Source organism: Schistocerca americana, chromosome 2, assembly GCF_021461395.2.
Source record: "Schistocerca americana isolate TAMUIC-IGC-003095 chromosome 2, iqSchAmer2.1, whole genome shotgun sequence".
Lineage (NCBI taxonomy): Eukaryota > Metazoa > Arthropoda > Insecta > Orthoptera > Acrididae > Schistocerca > Schistocerca americana.
Genome location: NC_060120.1, coordinates 787,405,479 through 787,429,228, shown reverse-complemented (window position 1 = coordinate 787,429,228; position 23,750 = coordinate 787,405,479). Strand labels below are relative to the sequence as shown.

General features: G+C 43.3%; 1 protein-coding gene across 1 annotated transcript in view; it reads left to right on the top strand.

Moving 5' to 3' along the window:
• Window positions 1–22,962, top strand: part of LOC124594433 — a 173,182-nt gene extending 150,220 nt beyond the window's left edge. Inside the window, exon 4 of the mRNA XM_047132809.1 lies at window positions 21,953–22,962. Within this exon, the coding sequence (XP_046988765.1) occupies window positions 21,953–22,138 (186 nt within the window). The 3' untranslated portion in view covers window positions 22,139–22,962. The remainder of the gene's footprint in view (window positions 1–21,952) is intronic.
• The last annotated feature ends 788 nt before the right edge of the window (window positions 22,963–23,750 follow it).

Below are 23,750 nucleotides of genomic sequence, written 5' to 3'. Positions count from 1 at the left end.
GACGGTGTTATCTTTATGCACAGTTACGATCAGTTACTTATTATTCTGTGAGGATAACGAGCATTGCACTCGTTCGTTTTGTTTGATTATAGATCTTTTTGACTAGGGAGAGTTCTGTCGAATTCCTCTAGGATAAAACTTAGCTGTGTGTTGTTTCATGATAATATAGCGAATGACCTTGCAGTATTCAGACGCAACAAGCAACAAAAAATTTGTAGCTACGTCTTATCCCAATGCAGGTTACGAGCACACTGCCCTGCGAATCAGAGACAAACATATATTTTCCACGAGGTGTCGGGATGAAGCCAGTGCAGCTATAGAGTGGAGTGGTGCAGAGCAATCGTGTTTTGTCACGAGTGTGTAACATCGGTATGGACAGTTATTTTTCCTCTGTTAGAGCGAAGTTCTCGCGATACCACAACACGGACTAACGCCATCAAATAGCCGAATGTTACACGCACATTGTACACAAGAATTGTAAGCTAGCACGAACTGTCTGGGGTTGTCACTGCTTGTGCCGTGGTAAGCTATACTTGCATGTTTACAGTGCCAAATGAATGAAAAATGTGGCGATGGATTCGTACCTCGCTACGAGCTCTAGTTGACGTGCATAGGGAATGAAAGGTTTATTAAAACTTTGCCAGGACGACTAATGTGTGTCACTCATTTCTGTTCACAATTCCGTAGCTGGGCAGCGTTTGGATTTTGAGTCGGCCCTCGGAACACTGCGATCGGAGTGAACGTTTACACGTAGCCCGGCATTGCGGTAGAACGAACTCAACTGTTAATGCGAAGCATGGGGTCGCTGCAGTTAGTTCGTCAGCGCGACCTGTAAATTGGACGGTTAAAAATTAAAAGCGGCCGCATCCAGTTATTGAACAGTCGCACTGCCGCAGTTAACACGGCAGAGCAATATTAGATTGGCCTGACCCCGCTGGGAATGGATTGCAAAACGCGACGGGAGGAGACCTCAGCCGTCGACGTATTTTCATTCCTGCCACCTCGCCGAATACGATCAGATTGCTCACAAAGTTTCGCTAGATTGAGAATTCCGAGTATCAGTTGTTTTTATTATTGTTTCGAAGTATCTCACAAATACAGGGTGATTCAAAAAGAATACCACAACTTTAGGAATTTAAAACTCTGCAACGACAAAAGGCAGAGCTAAGCACTATCTGTCGGCGAATTAAGGGAGCTATAAAGTTTCATTTAGTTGTACATTTGTTCGCTTGAGGCGCTGTTGACTAGGCGTCAGCGTCAGTTGATGCTAAGGTGGCGACCGCTCAACAGAAAGCTTTTTGTGTTATTGAGTACGGCAGAAGTGAATCGACGACAGTTGTTCAGCGTGCATTTCGAACGAAGTATGGTGTTAAACCTCCTGATAGGTGGTGTATTAAACGTTGGTATAAACAGTTTACAGAGAATGGGTGTTTGTGCAAAGGGAAAAGTTCTGGACGGCCGAGAACGAGTGATTAAAACCTCCAAGAAGCCCTGATCTTACCCCCTGCGATTTTTTCTTATGGGGGTATGTTAAGGATATGGTGTTTCGGCCACCTCTCCCAGCCACCATTGATGATTTGAAACGAGAAATAACAGCAGCTATACAAACTGTTACGCCTGATATGCTACAGAGAGTGTGGAACGAGTTGGAGTATAGGGGTGGATATCGCTCGAGTGTCTGGAGGGGGCCATATTGAACATCTCTGAACTTGTTTTTGAGTGAAAAAAACCTTCATAAATACTCTTTGTAATGATGTATAACAGAAGGTTATTTTATGTTTCTTTCATTAAATACACATTTTTAAAGTTGTGGTATTCTTTTTGAATCACCCTGTATTTATTAGGCCCGCAAGCCAACAGACGGAAAATGTTCGAACTGCCCCACTCATTGTCTCCATACCTATCCGTTGAATCATGTGAGAATTTTAATTAGCAATATGCAGGCGTGTTTTAACGGTAATGTGGTGCATTACCTTATCTCATACCCCTAGGACATAAAAAGAGAAAATGATTTTTGGCGCAAACAAAAATCAGCTGTCACAATTAAATTTAGCCGCCCACTTCGAGACTATTGATTCATTATTAGGTCAAATGTAAAGCTAAACAAGACACGCAGTACCATATCAAGGAAGTCCATAGTTTCCACCTTCGTAAAATGGGCAATCAAAGAAACCGAACACAGTCCACAAGTAGACCATGGATTAGTTTCAGTCAATAGCAATCACCACACGCCGTGAGATATTTATCCGACTGGGAAACGAGACGATCAATCCCTGTTTCTTATAACGCCTCTGACGGGTCTGCAACCTCACCCACGCCTACACTTCCTCATTCGACTGAAAGCGACATCGACACATGTCTTCCTTCAGGTCGCCAGTGATATGAAAAGCACACACTCCTCGAGCGCGGAACCACAGTCAGCGCGCAGAGCTGTGAAGACACTTTGCAGAAACTGCGACGTGCCCTAAAGTCAAAATGCCCAGGAACGCTGTCGGATGGATTCATCCTGCTGCACGATAATGCCAACCACCCACCATTGCCAATCACAAGAAGGCTACGGTTCATGCGATTTGGTTGTGAAATAGTGCAACATCTTCGGTACAGCCCAACTCTTTTACCGTGTGCTTTTCACATATCTGGCGACGAAGTTTCAAACCCGCGTCCGGGCATCCTGCTTTATGTTTTCTTTGATTTCCCTAAATCACTGAAGGTAAACGCCAGGATGGTTACTTTGAAAGAGTACGGCCGACTTCCTTCTCTAATCCGATGGGACCGACGACCTCGCAGTTTGCCGGCCGCTGTGGCCGTTCGGTTCTAGGCGCTTCAGTTCGGAACCGCGCTGCTGCTACGGTCGCAGGTTCGAATCCTGCCTTGGGCATGGATGTGTGTGATGTCCTTAGGTTAGTTAGGTTTAAGTAGTTCTAAGTCTAGGGGACTGATGACCTCAGATGTTAAGTCCCATTGTGCTTAGAGCCATTTGAACCATTTTGAACCTCGCTGTTTGGTCCCCTCCTCTCCCTCGAGAGGAAGTTTTTAAATTCAGAGGGGTGTTCCTGGAGCCACTATGTAGCAATTCTGAACGTGTGGGGTGTAGCATTGTCCTGCTGGAATTGCCCAAGTCGGAATGCACAATGGACTAGAATGGGTGCAGGTGATAAGACAGGATGCTTACGTACTTGTCGTCTGTTAGAATAGTATCTAGACAATCAGGGGTCCCATATCACTCCAACTGCACACGCCCCACACCATTACAGAGCCTCCACCAGCTTGAACAGTCTCCTGCTGACATGTAGGGTCCATTGATCCATGAGGTTGTCTCCCTACCCGTACACGTCCATCGCCTTGATACAATCTAAATCGAGGCTCGTCCGTACAGGCAACATGTTTTCCGTAATCAATAGTCCAATCTCTGTGTTGTCGGGCCCAGGCGAGGCGTAATGCTCTGTATCGTGCAGCCTTCGTTGAATGGTTCGCACGCTAACACTTGTTGATGGCCGAGCGTTGAAACCTGCAATAATTTGGGGAAGGGATACACTTATGTCACCTCGAACGATTCTCTTCAGTCGTCTTTGGTTCTGTTCGTGCAGGATCTTTTTCCGGCCGGAGTAATGTCGGAGATTTGATGTTTTACTAGATTTCTGATCACAGCACAATCGTGAACTGGTCGAACGGGAAAATCCCCACTTCATCGCTACCTAGGAGATGCAATGTCCCATCGGTATTGCGCCGACTACAACACTAAGTTGAAACTTATTTAAATCTTGATAACCTGCCATTGTAGCAGCAGTATGCGATCTAACAAGTGCCCCGGACACTTGTCTTATATAGGCGTGCCGACCGCAGTGCCGTTATCCACCTGTTTAAATGTGTCTTAACTTGAATACGCATGCCTATACCAGTCTTTTTGTAAATCACTACGATTTTCGAAGTACCTAACTATATTTGTATATTTACATGAAGTTTTTTGTGGTTTAAGCACATATAAAAATGCAAAATACTTGCCGAAATCGGTAATGTGATTTCATTTTCTACACATCTAAGCGATCGTTGACGTGTTAAATTATTAGGTCACACACTTCCAGTTAACAGTATGCTTATTTTTATAAAATATGTGGCTGTGTACAAACAGTAACACACAGCCAAGCCATTTGCTGGTCATTTTCCGCATCCTTCGTCTGTATTAACTGTAATCTTTCCTCCAATGACTTCGGCAGCCTCATGTTTCAATCGTTTCAAGCTTCTTCTTCTCCGGCTTTTCGATGTTCCACTCCTCTGTTCCACAAACACTGTGCTCCAGATCTGCACTTCCAGGAAATTCTTCAATGTTTTGTGGAAGAATTATTTCCAAGGCAAAGCCAATCTACTTATGATATTACTCTTGCTTCAGCAAGCCTGTGTAATCTCGCTTCCTATATAGGTGAAATCTTTTACTTCATCCGTTATTGTATGTAGTAACCGGTTTGGAAGAGTGGATGATTCATTGGTCATCACCAGGCCAAAAAGCACGTGCTGCAAGCGGTGACGTAACAGTGACGTAATGTCTCCTGTTGTGTTATCGAATACACCTGTGTTGACAGCGCAACGAGAACGTTACGTCACTGTTTGCTGCATGTACCTTAAGCCTGATTATAACCAATGGCTTTTCGAAACCGGTTACGGCATTTTTGAAATGCTTTGGTGATCACTGATGTAGGCAGACGAAAGACGATGTTCAGTTACGTACACTGCTCAAAAGAATTAGGAAACATGAATTCGGACGTCTGTCATACTCCATGGAGCAATAATTAAGGACAGGTTATGTTACCAATTTATATTAAGCATTTGTTCACAACAGAAGATCATGTCATCCTCGATCATTTACATAAAGAAGCTGATATGTCCGACAGTCCTTGAAAACAAGATGGAAAAAATCACTCATCTTGTCGTCGTGGGTGTTTTCCATTCGACTTTAAAGGCTTCAATAATATATGTGCCCTCCGTGAACGTTTACACCTAGTTGCATGCTCTGTATTGTTCCACGGAAGTCTACCTGTTTCCTCAATGAGAGTTCTTGGAGAGTCTGTAGTGGAACAGGACGACCACGAACACATCTGTCAAGCTTACCCCATAGGCACAATGGGGTTTAGGTCGGGATTTACCGCCGGCCATTCCATCGCTTCAATATTCAGACTTCGCAAGACCCTCGTGCTGACGCCCGCCACGTGGGCCCTGGCATTGGAAGGAATTCAGGGCCACCACCGAATGCGGCAGCTACCACATGGAGCAACAGGATCTGTTGGACGTACTGCCCGGCCATAAGGCGACCACTGACAACGACAAGATGGCCATGACTGTCAACACTGAAGCCTCCCCACATCTTGGCCAAATCTGTCGATTTCCTGGACAACATTTGACATGTACTGCTAGTCATGGGTTCCCTCACGAACAGGGCCGTCACATTCGAGAGAATATCTGGACTCGTCTGTAAATAACACGTTTCGCCAGTAATGAAGTTGGCAGTTGTTATGAGAACTGCAGATCTGAGGGCGAGCTGCAAGACGTCGTTTCTCAATGGGGTACTTGAACAGGACGTCTCGGTCCTAAGTGCCTTTTTCATAACCTCTAACCTCTTAATTACACTCTGATCCGACACAGCTTCTCCAGCGTCTCTTCTGAGATCTTCTTACAATGCTCTGGCGGTAACCGTACGGTGCCGCAACGCATTGCAAGCGTTCGATTGTATACAACGTCCACAGATGTCAACTGCCACCGGTGTACATCACTGGAAAACACTGGGTTGGGTTAGGTGGAGGCCGAACAGCGACGTCATCGGTCTTATCGGATTAGAGTAGGATGGGGAAGGAAGTCGGTCGTGCCCTTTCGAGGGAACCATCCCGGCATTTGCCTGAAGGGAGTTAGAGAAATCACAGACAACCTAAATAAGGATGCCGGACGCGGGATTGAACAGTCGTTCTCTCGAATGCGAGTCCAGTTTGCTAACCATTGTAGCACCTCGCTCGGCAAAACACTGGGACGTCGGCACTTACTTCATTCTGAGGGACCATTTGACTTTGTAACGCATAACGCAGTCAATAAATAGCGGATGATTTTAATGCTGACTAAACTGAAAGCGAAGATCTCAAACCATGCAGTCAGACCAGGTACCGTCTGTATCAAAATAAACATACCGGATTTTCTAAACCAACATATATACTCCTCCAACCAGCAAGCGGTGTCTGGCGGAGGGCACCATTCGCGCCAAAGTCATATTTCCCCCTGTCTGTTTCACTCGTGGATCGCGTGAGGGAAAATCGACTGTCTGAACGCCTCAGTACGAGCTTATCTTAGAATGGAGATCATTGCACGAGCTGAAAGTTGGTGGTAATAATATACGCTCAAATCCTCGGCGAAGATCGGATTTCGGTATTTAGTGAGCAGCCCCTTCCGCTTGGCGCGCCGTCTATCTGGAAGTGTGTCCCACTTTCTGTGGGATTTGTAACGCTCTCGCGATGGCTAAATGTACCAGTCACCAATCTTGCCGCTCTTCTTTGGACCTTCTCTTGAATCAGACTTAACTGGGAAAGGTCCCATACAGACGAACAGTACTCTCAGACTGGACGAACTAACGTATTGTAAGCTATTTCCTTTGTTGAAGGACTGCAGCGCTTGAGGATTCTACCAATAACCCGCAATCTAGAGTTCGCCTTGCCCGTTACTTGTGTAACCTGATCATTCCATATGAGATCACTTCGAATAGTGACATACAGATACTTGACGGATGTTACCGCTTCCAAAGACTGATCATTTATTTTGTACTCATACATTAATGGGGATTTTCGCCTTGTTATACGCAGTAGGTTACACTAATACCGAGAGATAACTGCCAGTCATTACACCATGCATTTATTGTCTACAAATCCTCATTGATTTGTTCACAACTTTTGTGTGACACTACTTTCCTGTAGAGTACAGCATCATCAGCAAACAGTCTAAGGCCGCTGTCAATACCATCAACCAGATCGTTTACGTAAATCGTAAAAAGCAGCGGACCTATTACGCTGCCCTGGGGCACACCCGAAGCTACGCTTGTTTCTGTTGAAGTCACCCCGTTCACGACGACATATTGCTCCCTGTCTGTTAGAAAACTTTCTATCCAACCACATATGTCAGCCGGCCGGAGTGGCCGAGCGGTTAAAGACGCTACAGTCTGGAACCGCACGACCGCTACGGTCGCAGGTTCGAATCCTGCCTCGGGCATGGATGTGTGTGATGTCCTTAGGTTAGTTAGGTTTAAGTAGTTCTAAGTTCTAGGGGACTTATGACCACAGCAGTTGAGTCCCATAGTGCTCAGAGCCATTTGAACCATTTTTGAACCACATTTGTCATCGGATAGGCCGTAAGCGGGCACTTTTTGGAGCAAGCGACAGTGCGGAACTGAGTCGGACGCCTTTCGAAAATCGAGAAATATGGCATCAACCTGGGAGCCGGCATCTAGAGCCAGTTGTATATCATGCACAAAGAGGGCCAGCTGTGTCTCGCATGGCCGCTGTTTCCAAAAACCGTGCTGGTTTCTCCAGATAAGCTTCTCAGAGTCTAGAAAATTGGTTATGTCTGAACACAAAATATGTTTCCATGGTCCTTCAACAAATCGATGTCAGTGAAATTGGCCGTAATTATGTGCATCCGATTTTTTACCCTTTTTATAGATTGCTATGATCTGGGCCTTCTTCCAGTCCCGTGGAACAGCGAAGTGTTGAGTGCTGTCCGCAGCTTGTGGTCGTGCGGTAGCGTTCTCGCTTCCCACGCCCGGGTTTCCGGGTTCGATTCCCGGCGGGGTCAGGGGTTTTCTCTGCCTCATGATGACTGGGTGTTGTGTGATGTCGTTAGGTTTAAGTAGTTCTAAGTTATAGGGGACTGATGACCATAGACGTTAAGTCCCATAGTGCTCAGGGCCATTTGAACCATTTTGTTGAGTGCTATTGACAAGGGATTTCGAATTGATGCCGTATTTCTAGATTTCCAGAAGGTTTTCGACACTGTACCATAGAAGTAGCTTGTAGTTAAATTGCGTGCTTATTCTTTTGAACGGTGTATTTTCTGTTGGCAATAAGGTCTTTTTTTTATTTAAAATTTGTGCAATACTCCGGGCCTAGACATGTGAGAGTATGACACTGTACCATAGAAGTGTCTTGTAGTGAAATTGCGTGCTTATTCTTTTGAACAGTATATTTTCTATTGGCAATAAGGTCTTTTTTTCTTTTTTTACTTAAAATTTGTGCATTACTCCGGGCCTAGACGTATGAGAGTAAGCCAAGGTTTAAATAGGGAAACCAGTCCCAAAATGGCTCGGGTGGCGACGTGGTGAGCGGCACGCGGGAGGGGCACGCCTAGCCCCGATATTCCGCACCGGGCCGGTCGCCGCTCAGCGCTGCGCAGAAATTATCATTAGCGTCCGCGACAGGCCAGCCACTCGCCGTAATGGAGTTCGCTTTACGCGGAGGGCGTGGCCGCGCCATCCGTGACGAATGGCCCCATCAGGCGGCGCCCAGGGCTTCTGTTTTATGCAGGCTCGCCGCACTCTGCCCCACGTCATCCCGCCTGCGCCTTTCTGCTCGCCGTCTCCGTCATCATCAGCACACGACAAGGCTCCGCTTTAGGCTTTGCCGTCTCGAAGAGTGACAGCATTAAAGTCGGAGTGGCGGCGTCCTTTGGATGAAGAAGGCGGAAGGAAATCCCCCCCCCTCCCCCCCCCTCCACCCACGCATTCATCTCACATTACACTGCTGTGCAAAAAATCTACGGACGAGCTAGGTAAAGTAACATAACATATTAACGACTCGGTGGAGATAAAATCTGGCGATGAAAAACCTTTTATAATGTGCTATTTTCATCCCCTTGACGTCTTGTGCTTGAGGTCAGCGTAAAATGTACATGCTTTTTTATTCCAGTCTCTGATCACAAATGAATTCTTTAGACGATGACCATCTTCAGATCTTTTTTACGCCATGTCCTAAAGTGACACAGCCATTTGGCAATAATCTCTATGTGGATCATGTGGCCTATTCTACACCATATTTTAAATCTATGGGACGATGCTATGCTGATTATATTTATATGTTTTGACGATGACATTATGCTGTATCACTTTAGGACATGGCGTAAAAAAGATCTGTAGATGGTCATTACAGACTGAAACCAGTCATCGTCTAAAGAATTCATTTGTGATCGGAGGCTGGAATAAAAAAGCATTTTACAGTATTGGATCACTGTTTGTACACGCGATTATGTCACAGTTGGTAAAATGAACATGTTTTACCTCAAAAGATTTTAAGACCCGAAGATGACAGCATACATAACAATCATATTGTCGCAGTGGAAGTTGAGTAGCACCGTGGTGTGGTGGTTATGACATTAAATTGTTGCGTGAGTTAAACACTCACCTGTACTGCACAATTTTAAATTCTATATTCGGTTCGAGTACATTCTAGAAGTATCCAGAAATGTTAAGAATCATTGTACTGGAATGTTCTGTAGCTGTATATATACTGTATGTGTTCTGGCCAGGGTCAGTTCGCTCCGCGCTCTTGTATGTGCAAGTGCTGAATAACCTTCGTTAAGTGATGTTAGTGTTCGCCATTCATCTATTTACACCTTCTTCTACATGACGGTACACAACCGCTAGCTCGACGAAAGATCGTTACCCAAAGATTGGAAAGTTGCATAAGTCACACCAATATTCAAGAAAGGTACTTGAAAAAAAATGTTCAAATGTGTGTGAGATCTTATGGGACTTAACTGCCAAGGTCACTAGCCCCTAAGCTTACACACTGCGTAACCTAAATTATCCTAAGGACAAACACACACGCCAATGCTCGAGGGAGGACTCGAACCTCCGCTAGGACCAGCCGCCATGACTGCAGCGCCTCAGACCGCTAGACTAATCCCGCGCGGCAAAGGTACTTGAAGTAATCCACTAAATTACAGGCACATATCATTACCGTAGATAGGCAGCAGGACTTTTGAGCATATATTGTGTTCCAGCATTACGAATTACATCGAAGAGAACGGTCTATTGACACACAGTCAACACGGATTTAGAAAACATCGTTCTTGTGAAACACAACTAGCTCTTTACACACACGAAGTGTTGAGTGCGATTGACAAGGGATTTCAAATCGATGCCGTATTTCTAGATTTCCAGAAGGTTTTTGACACTGTACCATACAAGTGGCTTGTAGTGAAATTGCGTGCTTACGGAATATCGTCTGTTATGTGACTGGGTTCGTGATTCCGTGTCAGAGAGGTCACACTTCTTGGTAATTGACGGAAAATTATCGGGTAAAACAGAAGTGATTTCTGACGTTCCCCAAGATAGTTTCATAGGCCATCTGCTGTTCCTTCATCTATATAAACGATTTAGGAGACAATCTGTGCAAACGTCTTAGGTTATTTGCAGATGAAGCATCGTTATCCTCGACGGTGAGTGTTCATCAGAAACAAGGGTATCGTCAGGAGTGCCCCAGTGAAGTGTGATAGTATCGCTGTTGTTGTCTATAAACATAAATGGATTGGCGGACGAGTTGGGCAGCTATCCGTTGTGTTTGCTGATGGTGCCGTTATGTACGATAATTTGACGAAGTTGAGTGAATGTAAGAAGATACAAGGTGACTTAGAACAATTTATAGTTGGTGTGATGAATGGCAGCTAGCTCTAAATGTGGTAAAATATAAGTTAATGCGGAAGCGTAAGAATAACAAGCCTGTAAATTTGGGATGTAGCATTAGTAGTGTACTGCTTGACACAGTAATGTTGTTTAGATATCTAGGCGTAAAGTTACAAAGCGATATGACATGGAATGAGCATGTGAGGACTGTGGTAGAGAAGGTGAATGGTAGTCGTCGGTTTATTGGGAGAATTGTAGAAAAGTGTGTTTCACTTGTAAAGGGAATCGCATATAGAACGCTGGTGAGACCTATTCTCGATCCATTCGAGTGTTTGCGATCCGTACCAGGCCGGATTGAAGGAGTACATCGAAGCAGTTCAGAGGCGGGCTGCTAGATTTGTTACCGATAGGTTCGAACAACACAGGTCTTACGGAGATGCATGGGGAGCTCAATTGGGAAACCCTGGAGGGAAGGAGACGTGCTTTTCGAGGAACACTACTGAGAAAATTTCGAGTACCGACATTCGAAACTGTCTACCGAATTACATACATTGCGCTTGAGGACGACGAAGATAATATACGAGAAATCAGGGCTCACACGGAGGCATATAGACAGTCTAGTGGAATAGGAAAGGAACTGACTAGTAAATAGGAAAGGAACTGACTAGTAATGGTAAATGGTGCTCTCCACTCGTGGAGTATCTATATAGACGTAGATATAGACTGTGTGCGGTGTGTCTCCATTTATCCGCGACCGGTGGAATGATGGTCGTGTGCGCTCCATTTTGAGGAAGAGGAAAGTAGTTCCAGGTATTTAGCGCCCTTTGTAGCAACTAACATGACTAGCGGCGTATGGGGCCAACTATCTGAAGGTCTCGTGCCAGAAACATAAATAGGTTCCAGTTTACGAGCGTCATCAGGTTGGCGACAGATCGCAACTGAGTGGCGCCTAGCATTAAGTGTGTGTGCTTAGTGTTGGTGGCGTCCTCTGGTGATTTCACTCTGGAGCTATCGACTGCGCACACAGCGCAAGGACAGAAGAAGCTATGTAAGAATGTTAAAGACTAAGTGGGCAGATAAAGTTCGAAATGAAGGTACTTGTGAAGACCCTTACAAGGAAAAAGGACAAGTAAATAGGATATGACGCAGCACAGAGAAGTAATGAAACTGAGGTTGGAAGGAGCAGTACAGGGATAAGATAATAGGGCCTGAGACAAACTAGATTATACATAAAAGTGTTTAGAAGATGTTGTTTAGTAGTTATACAGAGATATATTAGTTAAAGTTTGGGTAATGTAGGGGATAGCATCAAAGTAGCTGAGTATAATGAAAAAAATAAAAATAAAAGTCCTCGCGTCCCTTGATTCTGCCCACTCCATATTGACACCTCCACTATAGTGAACACCACCTCATCAAGACAGTTATGCGTCTGGGAATACATTAATACATTTCAAGTGATCTAGACGGTACAGATCCTTAGACTTTATATTTGACTGATCTAGGTCACTAGGCCACTGGAGAGAAGTGATCTAGCCGCTCTGGTTTAGTTATTGTGTGGTTTACTTAAATCACTTAACGTGAATCACAGGATGGTTCTTTTGAACAAAATATGGCCCCAACTTCACCCAACCGCAGGCTTCGATCCGTGGAGGCAGTAGACACGACACTCGACCTACGTATGCTGATGGTAAGTATAACTGTATTACCGAACTAGGCGGCTCAGTGGTTGATGCACTGGACTCGCATTCGGGAGGACGTCGGTTCAAACCCATGTCCGGCCATCCTTATTTAGATTTCTCGTGATCTCCCTAAAATCACTTCAGGCAAATGCCGGGATGATTCCTCTGAAAGGGCACGGTCCACTTCCTTCCCCATCCCTCCCTTATCCGATGGGACCGATGACCTCGCTGTTTGGTTCCTTCTCCCTGATCCAGTCAACCTATAACTGTATTATGATGCACTATGGAAGTTTAATGACAGAGAAAAGAATCTAGGTCGAGGAAATGAGAAGTAGAATATAAGCTCGTAAAAGAACATTAGAAAACATGAAAGACTGTCTTAGCGGCAAAAAGGATCCTTCGAATAAGAGAGAAGTGCCGTAGATGTTTTGTCTGGACTGTAATATTACATGAGAGCAAATCATGGACCGTTAAAAAGAAAGAGCAAATACTGTCGATTAGTTTTGAAATTTATTGTGGAGTAAAACTCGTAAAGTGCGATGGACTGACAGAATAACGAATGAAGGAGTTTTCGAAAACTACGAGTGAGAAGGAAATTGGTGGAAACGATAAGAATGTGTAAACTTATTCACTGAAACATATATGGCGAATAAACCGCCTGTAACGAAGAATCATCGAAGGAGAGATTGGAGGGAAGAGTAGAGAAAGGTTTGGAATGCTGAATGACATTAAAAGTAGACGAAGTTACCAGTATATTAAGTAAGGCACAGGGTGAAGAAAGGTAGAGAGTGCTCTTATGATGCCTGTAATGAGGCAGATACAGCGAAGAATATGAAGATTATCCCAAAAAAGAAATATTGAAGGTGAGAGAAAGGGCGAAATGAATTTGAGAACAGTGACTGTATGGTATACTTGTTCATGTAACAGAACCAAAATGTTTGAAAGAGATGGTTTCTCTGTTATCATTTAGATAATTATGACAACATTTGTTTCTGTGGTTGTAGATTTCAAGCTGTTCATAAAAGTTGTAAGTAGTAAAATTCTAAATTGTACTTAATCAGAGAACCCACAATCAAAGAGATGTGCATAATGCATCGGTTTCCTTGGGCCTTCAGTTTTCTGAGCAGTTTGATGCGGCCCTCCACGAACTGCACTTGCACTCATCGTCCTCAACTATTTCTTGGATGTATTTCAACTTGTGACTTTCTACAGTTTTTAATCTCAACAGATCCCTTGTACCATGGACCAGTACCCTGATACTTAACACATGCTCTATCATTCTGTCCTTTCTTCTTGTCTGTGCTGTCCTGTATTCCTTCCCTTGCCGATTCTACAGAGAACCTCCACCTTTCGTATCCCATTGTGCGGCTGGTCCTGGTGGAGGTTCGAGTCCTCCCTCGGCCATGGATATGTGTGTTTGTCCTTAGTGTGTAAGCTTAGGGACTGATGACCTTAGCAGTTAAGTCCCGCAAGATTTCACACACATTTGAACATTTTTTTTATCCCATTGCTCCACCTAATTTTCAACATCCTTCTATAGCACCCCATCTCAAACCTTTCGATTATTTTGTTTTTCGGCTTTCCCACAGGCAATGAATCACTTCCATAGATTCATAAAAAATGGTCCAAATGGCTCTGAGCATTATGGAACTTAACATCTGAGGTCATCAGTCCCCAAGAACTTAGAACTACTTAAACCTAACTAACCTAAGGACATCACACACGTCCATGCCCGAGGCAGGAATCGAACCTGCGACCGCAGCGGTCGCGCGGTTCCAGACTGAAGCGCATAGAACCGCTCGGCCACTCCAGCCGGCCTTCCATAGATTGCTGTACTCCAAATTAAGGCCTGTGTTTGACAAAAGTACACTTCCTCTTTGTCAGGAAGGCCCTCTTCCCCTGTGCTATGCTTCTTCTTACATCCTCCTTGTTTTGCCCATCATGCGTAATTTTTCTTGCAAGGACGTCGAATTCCAGAACTTCGTCCGTCGTGTATATCTACTTAACTGCCATGCTATAAACACAGTAACAACATGTATAGCGTCCTCCTAAGAACGAGAACAAATTCGAAGGGAGAAAGGTGTGGCATAGTTCTGGGACCACAGGAGAATTCCCGCAGTAGAATGGGCTCTAGAGCAACATCCGCGTGACGACAGAGAACAGTAAGCAGTCGTGACGGTACGCGGAAGCGCGCCTTCAGTGGAATGCCTGCGGCTGGTGTCGGTACCGGTAACCGCAGAAAGGCGCTCCTTTCGGCGCTTCGGCGCCAGAAGTGCCGACGGCTACCACAGGCGTGTCTGTATGCGCGGCGCGGCGCACAGCTGCGAAAACACTGGCGCCAGAAACACGAGCCACGGCTGGCTCAGTTTTGCCTACAGGCGAGGGCTATTCGTGAGCACGCCGCCGTCCACAAGTGCTGCCACTCCCTCCTGCTTCACTTGTACCAACAGCCAAAGTTTTACAATCCTCGTGGCTGTTGTCACGGTGCTGGAACCTACAGTTTTTGGTGTCGAAACGGCTCTGGAGAATTGATGTCGTTCGTGGTGAGTCACGAGCGACAGCTTCTGTAATTTCGAACTTAAATTAAACGACACAGTTGCGACGCATATTGGTCCCACTCTGAAGAAGTACGACCGTTACTGTTAAATCGCGTGCGGACGTCGCAAAATGCGCGAATAGATAGTGAACCGGCGATTTATGATTCATAAATTTGGCGTGCCTACAAACCATGTTTGTAAATGCATTGTAACTGCTTCACGCTACCATTACTTTACGTGATACACAGTAGAAGTATAATACTACTGTTTTTTTTTCAGTCATCCGTCCCCTGACTAGTCTGATGCGGGCCACCACGAATTCCACCCCTGAGCCAATCTCTTCATCTCAGAGTAGCACTTGCACCCTACTTTCTCAATTATTTGCTGGATGTATTCCAGTGTATGTCTTCCCCTGCAGTTTTTACCCTGTACAGCTCCATCTAGTACCACGGAAGTTATTCCCTGATGTCTTAACACATGTCCTATCATCCTGTCCCTCCTCCTTGTCAGTGTTTTGCACATATTCCTTTCCTTCTCCGATTCTGCGCACGGCCTCCTCATTCCTTACCTTAAGAGTCCACCTAATTTTCATCATTCGTCTGTAGCACCACAGCTCAGATATTTCGATTCTCTTCTGGTTTTCCCACAGTCCATGTTTCACTCCAAACGTACATTCTCAGAAATTTTTTCCTCAAATTAAGGCCCTTGTTTGATACTAGTTGACTTCTCTTGGCAAGGAATGCCATTTTTGCCAGTGCTAGTCTGCTTTTGATGTCATCCTTACTCCGTTTGTCATTAGTTGTTTTACTTCCTACGTAACAGAATTTCTTAACTTCATCTACGTCGTGACCATCAATTCTGAAGTTAAGTGTCTCACTGTTCTCATTTCTGCTACTTCTCATTACTTCGTCTGTCTTCTCTTTACTCTCAGTCCATATTCTGTACTCATCAGACTGTTCATTCCGTTGAGAAGATCATGTAATTCTTCTTTAGTTTCACTGAGGATAGCACTGTCGTCAGCGAATATTATCATCGGTATCCTTCCACCTTCAATTTTAATTGCGTTCTTGAAACTTTCTTTTATTTTCGTCATTACTTCTTCGATACATACATTGAACAGCAAGAGCGAAAGACTACATTCCTGTCTTACACCCCTATAATCTGAGCACTTCGTTGTTGGTCTTCTACTCTTATTGTGCCCTCCTGGCTCTTGAACATGTTGTACATTACCCGTCTTTCCTTATAGCTTACTCCTGTTTTCTTTAGAATGTTGAATATATTGCAAAATTTGAAATTGTCAAACGCGTTTTCTAGGTCGACCAACCCTATGAACGTGTACTGATTTCAGTCTTGATTCCATCCTCAGACGCAACGTCAGAACTGCCTCTCTCGTGGCTTTACCTTTCCTAAGGCCAAACTAATGTTCATCTATTACATCCTTAATATTATTTTACATCCAATATGCATGTGAGCAACTTTGTTGCATAAGCTGTTAAGCAGATTGTGCGATAATTCTCGCACTTGTCGGCTCTTGCAATCTTGGGGATTGTATGTATGATGTTTTTCCAAAAGGAAGATGGTACATCGCCAGACTCATACATTCTACAAATCAACGTGAATAGTCGTTTTATTGCCTCTTCCGCTAATGATACTAGAAATTCTGATGAAATTTATCTGTACCTACTGCCTTATTAGCTCTTAAATCTTCCAAAGCTCTCTAAAATTGTGATTCTAATACTGAATCCCCTGTCTCCTTTGTCACGTCATCGGACATGTCTTTCCCCCCCCCCCCCCCCCCCCCCGTCTCATAGGCCTTCAATGTACTCTTTCACCTATCCGCTGTCACCTCTGTAACAGTGGAATGGCCATTGCGCCCTTAATGTTAGCATCCTTGCTTTTAACTTCACCGAAGGTTCTTTTGACTTTTCCGTGTACTGAGTCAGTCCATCCGACAATCATTTCTTTCTCGATTTCTTCACATTTTTCATGGAGCCATTTCTCCTTAGCTTCCCTGCGCTTCCTGTTTATTTCATTCCTAATCAACTTGTATTTCTCTATTCCTGAATTTTCCTGAGTATGGTTTCTTGGCAGTTATCTTCTTTGTACCTATGATAATCTTTCCAACAATTATGATTACCCTTTTTAGGGATGATCGTTCCTCTTCAGGTGAGCTATAGCTTAACGCAGTATCTATAGCCTTCGAGGACTTCAAGCGTGTCTTTTCTTCCTTAGTACTTCCATGTCCACTTCTTTGCGTACTGATTCTTCCTGACTAACCTCTTAAGCCTCAGCCTACTAAATTGTGATCTGAGTCTGTATCTGTTCCTGGGTACGCCTTACAACCCAGTATCCGATGTCGGAATCTCTAGCCGACCATGAGGTAATTTAACTGAAATCTTCCTGTATCTCCAGGAATTTTCCAGGTGTACCACCTCCTTTTGTGATTCTTAAACAGAATATTCGTTGTTACTAGCTGAAATTTATTGCAGAAAGTCTTTCTCCTCTCTCACTCCTAGTAGTAAGCCCATATTCCCTTAACGCTTTCTTCTACTCCTTGCTCTACAACCACGTTCAAGTTCCCCAAGAGTAATAGATTTACGTTTCACTTTACGTACTGAATTATCTGTTCAGTATCATCATATATTTTTCTTTAATCTTCTGCTTGCGACGTAGCTATGTATACCTAAAGTACCGTTGTCGGTGTTGGTTGGCTGTCGATTCTGATGAGAACAACTTTATTACTGAACTGTTCACAGCAACTCACCCTGTGCTTTACCTTCCTACTCTTACCAAATCCTACTCGAGGTACCATTTTCTGCTGATGTGGATATTATCCTATACTCATCTGACCAGAAATCCTTGTCCTCTTTCTATTTCACTCCACTGACTCCCACTATATCTAGGTTGATCCTTAGCATTTCCCTTTTCAAATTTTGTAGCGTCCCTACCACGTTCAAACTTCTGACATTCTACTTCCCGACTCGGTATGCTTCGCTCTTTTTCTCACGGCACCTCCCTCTTGGCAGTCCCCTCCCGGTGATCCGAATGGGCCACTAATCAGTAACCTTTTGCGAGAGGAGAGATCACCACGTCACTTTTTAAATTACAGGAAATGTCTTGCGGGTACACGCTACGTGTCTTTAATGCAATGGTTTGTATTGTCTTCTGCATCCTCATGCCGTTGACCATTGCTGATGCTTCCACATGCGGTGCACCAGCATTATACGCCGGTCAGCAAACATTCGTCGGCCAACTTTGCATTTCACAGCAGTTAACTCCGTGTATTGCAATGGAAGACGCACTGAAGACGCACTGAAGATGCAAAAATGTTAACAGAGACAGGAATTTGTGTACGGTTGCCTATACACGTAAGTCTTCTAGACAGTCGCTAGTGAGTGACGTCATTGTTAGACAGTCGCTGGTGAGTGACGTCATTGTCACATGCTTTCCCTTTCCTCAACGAGCAGAAGTGTGTTTATACCGCACTGCTAGGCCTGTCGTTTGTTTCTCGCGAAGTGGGAGACAAAAGAAGAAAACAAAGTTTTTCGAAGTACGAGATGTATATGCTTCACGAATGCATCAGTTCTTGAAAAACTGACTGCTGCAGTACAAAAGGAGAAATTTACAGTTTCTTGTTTTGGTGATTGCCTTTTTTCATGACGGAACTTGCTCTCAATCCCTATGCCTGAACAGTCTGTACGCTGTGGTGCCCTCTTTGTGCAACCACAGCCGAACTGGATGACAATGCCGAGCTTTAGTTGACTTTATATGACTACCACAACCATGATGCCTTCCATTGCTTTGTCAGTGGCTATGACCCAAAAGAACCTCACAGGTTATATTTTGTACTTTATTATTGAGGTCGCATTATCTATATTAAGATGTCGGCATGATATTTTATGCTACCTGATAATGATCTGATATATTCACTGTAAATTCGAATGCCTGCGTCATTTAAATAGAAAATCATAAAATATCTGCTAATTAACACATGTTATTTTTATGAAAATGCACTTCTCATTTCTAACTATACTGCACACAAAAATCCAATAAATGCTTCAAATGGCTCTGAGCACTATGGGACTTAACGTCTGAGGTCATCACTCCCCTAGATCTTAGAACTACTTAAACCTAACTAACCTAAGGACATCACACACATCCATGCCCGATGAAGGATTCGAACCTGCGACCGTAGCGGTGGCGCGGTTCCAGACTGTAGCGCATAGAACCGCTCGGCCACTCCGGCCGGCACAAAAATCCAGTTTTCATTGAAAACATAAATTCTTATCTAGCCAACTTTTATAAAAGATTGTTAAAGAAGATCCTAAAGTTAAAATACTACAAATCAAATTTTATTTATCTTTTTGTAATTCACACTTCACAAAAATGCTCGAAGAACATGCACCTTTGTTTAAAAACTCGAATCCACCTGGAATGGAAGCCAGGCCACCCTCGTAGTGAGCAAGAACGCCACCAAAGAGCCACATCGGTTGTCGAAAAGAAGTCTCCCTAACTTTAGCATGTTAAACATGGTAGGAAAACTTAGAAGATTTTCTCGACCATTTTCAAGGGTTGCATCGAACTACAGTACTTTGGAAGAGGTCGATTTGAGTTTTAGACTTCACGTACCATAAATATAAAAAAATACAAAAATAGAAGTGTCGTGTAGTACACTCGTTAGAGAAAAACAGACAATGTGTTCACGTGTGGAGGCAAAATTTAATCCTATACCTAGTAAGTTTGATTCATAAGTTAATAAACTTTCTTGTTTTCTTTTGGGTGTAGGGTACGGCATACGATGCCTTGAGTCTATCTCAGTACGTCAAAAATCGCCCCCATCTCAATACCGCAATCTTGCAGTTAGAACCGTGGATATCTCGCGAAAAGCGGGCTTGAGCCACAGTAAAACTTAACGATGTTGGTGCACTCGGTCGTAACTGTCCAGTCCTAGTAAACAACACATTGTTTTGAAGAAGTGTGTGTGTGTGTGTGTGTGTGTGTGTGTGTGTGTGTGTGAGAGAGAGAGAGAGAGAGAGAGAGAGAGAGAGAGAGGGAGAGAGAGGGAGAGAAGAAAGAGAAAGGGGGGGGGGGTGAGAGGCACAAAGTCTCCCTTACCTCGAAATAATAAATTTCTTAACTATTCACCAAGAAATAATAATTTCTTAATTAATCACAATTACGAACAGCAAAAAGTACTGTACTTGGACATCCCCACTATTTGGTGTCTCTCGCTCGCCTTCGCTTATCGAATTGGAATTAAAATTATCATCAATGCTGTACTTGGTTTGTGAATCTATAATTACCGTAATTCTGATTTGCTGATAATATTTTCCTACCTTTAGAGAGTATGTCATCACGGAAGGAATACATCTTTATGTCATAATTAATGTTGTTGTGTCACTTTGATCTTTTATTGATGGACGTGGTTAATATTGAGTCTCACTGTTCACGGTTTGTGCCTGACTCCATGTGACAACACAGCTGTGACGCCCTACCTTCTTTTGTCAGTGGTTATGACTATAATAGAACCTCGCAGGTTAAATTTTGATATTGACGTCTTATTATTTATGTTAAGATGACTGCTTGAAATTTTTTGATACCTCATGATGATCTGTTCACTGGCAGTCAATAAAGGGTTTAATTTAATCGTCAGCAAATGAGAGCTCATTTAAACAGGCATTTGTTTTCCTTCTTCTGTGGTGCATCCGTAATTTCCTTTCTTATAGTTGCTCCTGAATGTGCGGCCACTGTACCTCTGACAAGGGGACCGAACAAACTTTCCCTCACCGCTTTTATTCATATTAATAGATTGTGAAGGGCACGACTAAAACTCGATCATATTTCATCATATTAAACACGAAAATTCAACTCTCAACTGTTTCCGAGAAAATCGCTTTTGAATATTTTAGGCGTGCTTATATACTTGGTGTGACGGTAGCTTGTATTAGAGTTTTCCGCAGCCGAGCGAGTAAGCAGTTAGTGTCATAATCGTCAGGTCTCTGGATCAAATATAGTTCCCGGTATTCTTTTTCTTTTTTCAGTTCCACCTAATTCCAGCAATAGAGAGGCATGCTAGACGACGAAACTATGTGATAATAGAGAACCGTGCATGAATGTAAGCCAAGTTTGTTTTGCAATAGACACAATGAAGAAAAATCCTCACGGAAACAAATTATCCTTTTTTTTTCAAGGTAAATATTACGAAAATAATAAATGAATCATTATATACTGATGATTTACACAGTCATAATAAATCTGTTATTAGAAATGCGTCGTGAGGAGATTGGATATAAATCGGATACACAAGAACTTTTAGTCAAATCAGTGTAGTCATTTTATTTATATTCTAGTATCTGTATTTGTGGAACACTGCACGAATCAGGATGATAATGATAATAGAAACATGGAAAACAATAACTATTACGACAGCACATGTAATGCAAGCAGAATTTTTGCATGTGAATGTTGTTTTTTTCATTGTGTCCATTGCAAAACAAACTTGAATTACATTCATGAACGGTTATCCATTATCTCTTAGTATCGTCGTGTAGTATGCCTATCTATTGCTGGATTTAGGTGGAACTGAAAAAAGAAAAGGAATACTGGGAACTAGATTCGATCCAGAGACCTGACGATTATGACACTAACTGCTTACTCGTTCGGCTGCGGACAACTTTAATAGTAGAATGAATTTTCACTCTACAGCGGAGTGTGCGCTGATATGAAACTTCCTGGCAGATGAAAACTGTGTACCGGACCGAGACTCCAACTCGGGACCTTTGCCCGCGAAAAGCAGAGGTCCCGAGTTCGAGTCTTGGTCCGGCACACAGTTTTAATCTGCCAGGAAGTTTCATATTAACTTTAATAGTAGTTACCATCATACCGAGTATATAAGCACGCCTAAATTACTCAAACGCGACTTTCTCGGAAACAGTTGAGAGTTACGTCATCTTGTTTGCATATGTTGAAGTCCTAGTCGCGCCCTGCGCACCTTGTCCGTATGAATCAAATCCGTGATGGGAAGTTCGTACGGTCCCCTTGTGAGCAGCAGAGCAGACCTAAATAGTTCACCGGCCTGTTTGTTGTTCTTGCAGGCAGACTCCAGCAACATGTTGGACGCGCAGTCGCAACTGAAGGCGCACGCGCAAACGGCGCGCAGCTGGTGGCGGCGTTCCACGCATGCGCGGAATCCGGGGGCGCATGCGCGTGGCGGCGCTGTCAGCGGCAGCTGGTGGCGCGTCTGGAGGCTGGCCGATGCGCTGCTTCACAACGGCTGCTGACTCGTCAGCAGTCAGCAGTCAGCCACCGCAGCCGCCACAGTCTCAGGGCAACCTGTCAGCTCCGCGCCCCCCTCAGCTAACTAGCCACTCTTCCTACTTTCTCTCCTCGCCAGCGTCGCGAATATCGCCGCTGGCTAGACGGAAACGTACTGTAGTCCGGGAAGTCCAGTCCACTTTCATCCTTTGTTACCGACACAGTTCTGCCTTTCAACATTGTACTGCTCTCGGATTACACTCCGAGAGACACTGGAGATTATTGACAAATAAGTATTCATAGGACATTAGCTTGAACAGGCTGCGATTAAAACGGTATACTCTCTCATAGTTCAGTTCATAGAGAGAGAGACACTAAACTATTTGCCTATAAGGCACTAATATCACTCTAATTAAATAACTTGAAGAAATCAAATTTTAAAATATAGCTCTCCTGTTAGCTATAACTAAATTGCCGATTAGTCAAAGGTAAAAGAATGCCGTAACTAATTCTTCCATATAGTTTTGTCGAGAGTTACGAAAGGCCTCGTGGAAGTTTTTAGAAAAAAGTATTTAATTCTTTTTCGTATTCACTATTGTCGGCCTTTCGCAGTGAGTTTCTTAGTAGTATAATTTTTTGAAAAGAGAGAAAGAATTCACTTGTTCCAGAGGGCAATACTTGTAACATTGTGATAGATTTATTGTAATATATACAGCAGATCTATATGTACATAATACAGATGTTAGATTATTTTAGCTTTTTAAAATTAGCACATTATAAAGTTATATAATATTGTACGTTATTATGTAATGAAGTTTGATTAACATTAAAAAATTATTTCTTTTCAGTACTTTGCAAGGAATTCTCCTTATATCCGCTGTAAACATCAATTCCCAAGTTTATTTCCAATCTACCTAAAAATGTACTACATCTGGTGAAGAAGTAGTTACAGTTTAAGAAATAAGGACATTAAGAAAAATTGGAAGGTGCACACTACGTGGATGGACCAGCTCTGGAAGTTAAAAGCTGTAAACTAAAAGCGCAGAAAAATCAAAGCGGATCAAGGAACGAATGCATACTATAAAAGGCATGTTTATGTCATACGATTTGATACAGGTTAAGCTGTATAGCCATATTCCGTCCCTAACTGCTTCTTCAGAAACACTATGACATTTTACATCAATCTAATATTAATACAATAATAAATAATAATAATAATAATTATTATTATTATTATGACTATTATGTTACTTTCCAGTACTCTTTGCAAAAGACTTCATTCCGAAAGATTATCTGGTTGCAGTTGACGGAATGTCGCAATGTATTTAAATGTGTGATTATTTTTAAGCACACATTTGCAACTATTTCGACATTAAATAAAAAGTAATCGTTACGCTATGAAGGAAATGGTGATTTGTGTTGAACTAGTAGATAAAGAACGCTCTCGTGTGACAATGTTTGTCGTTAGACTCCTTGTGATGATAACACTTACATTTATAACCACTCATACAATTCATTATTAGCCTACACCACTCTACATTTCCAACATTACACCTTACAGGTCTGGTAGATTCCAGAACGAATGCATTTACAGCTGTAGTAATGTACCTACAGTAAGGTCTAACCCTTCAGACAACT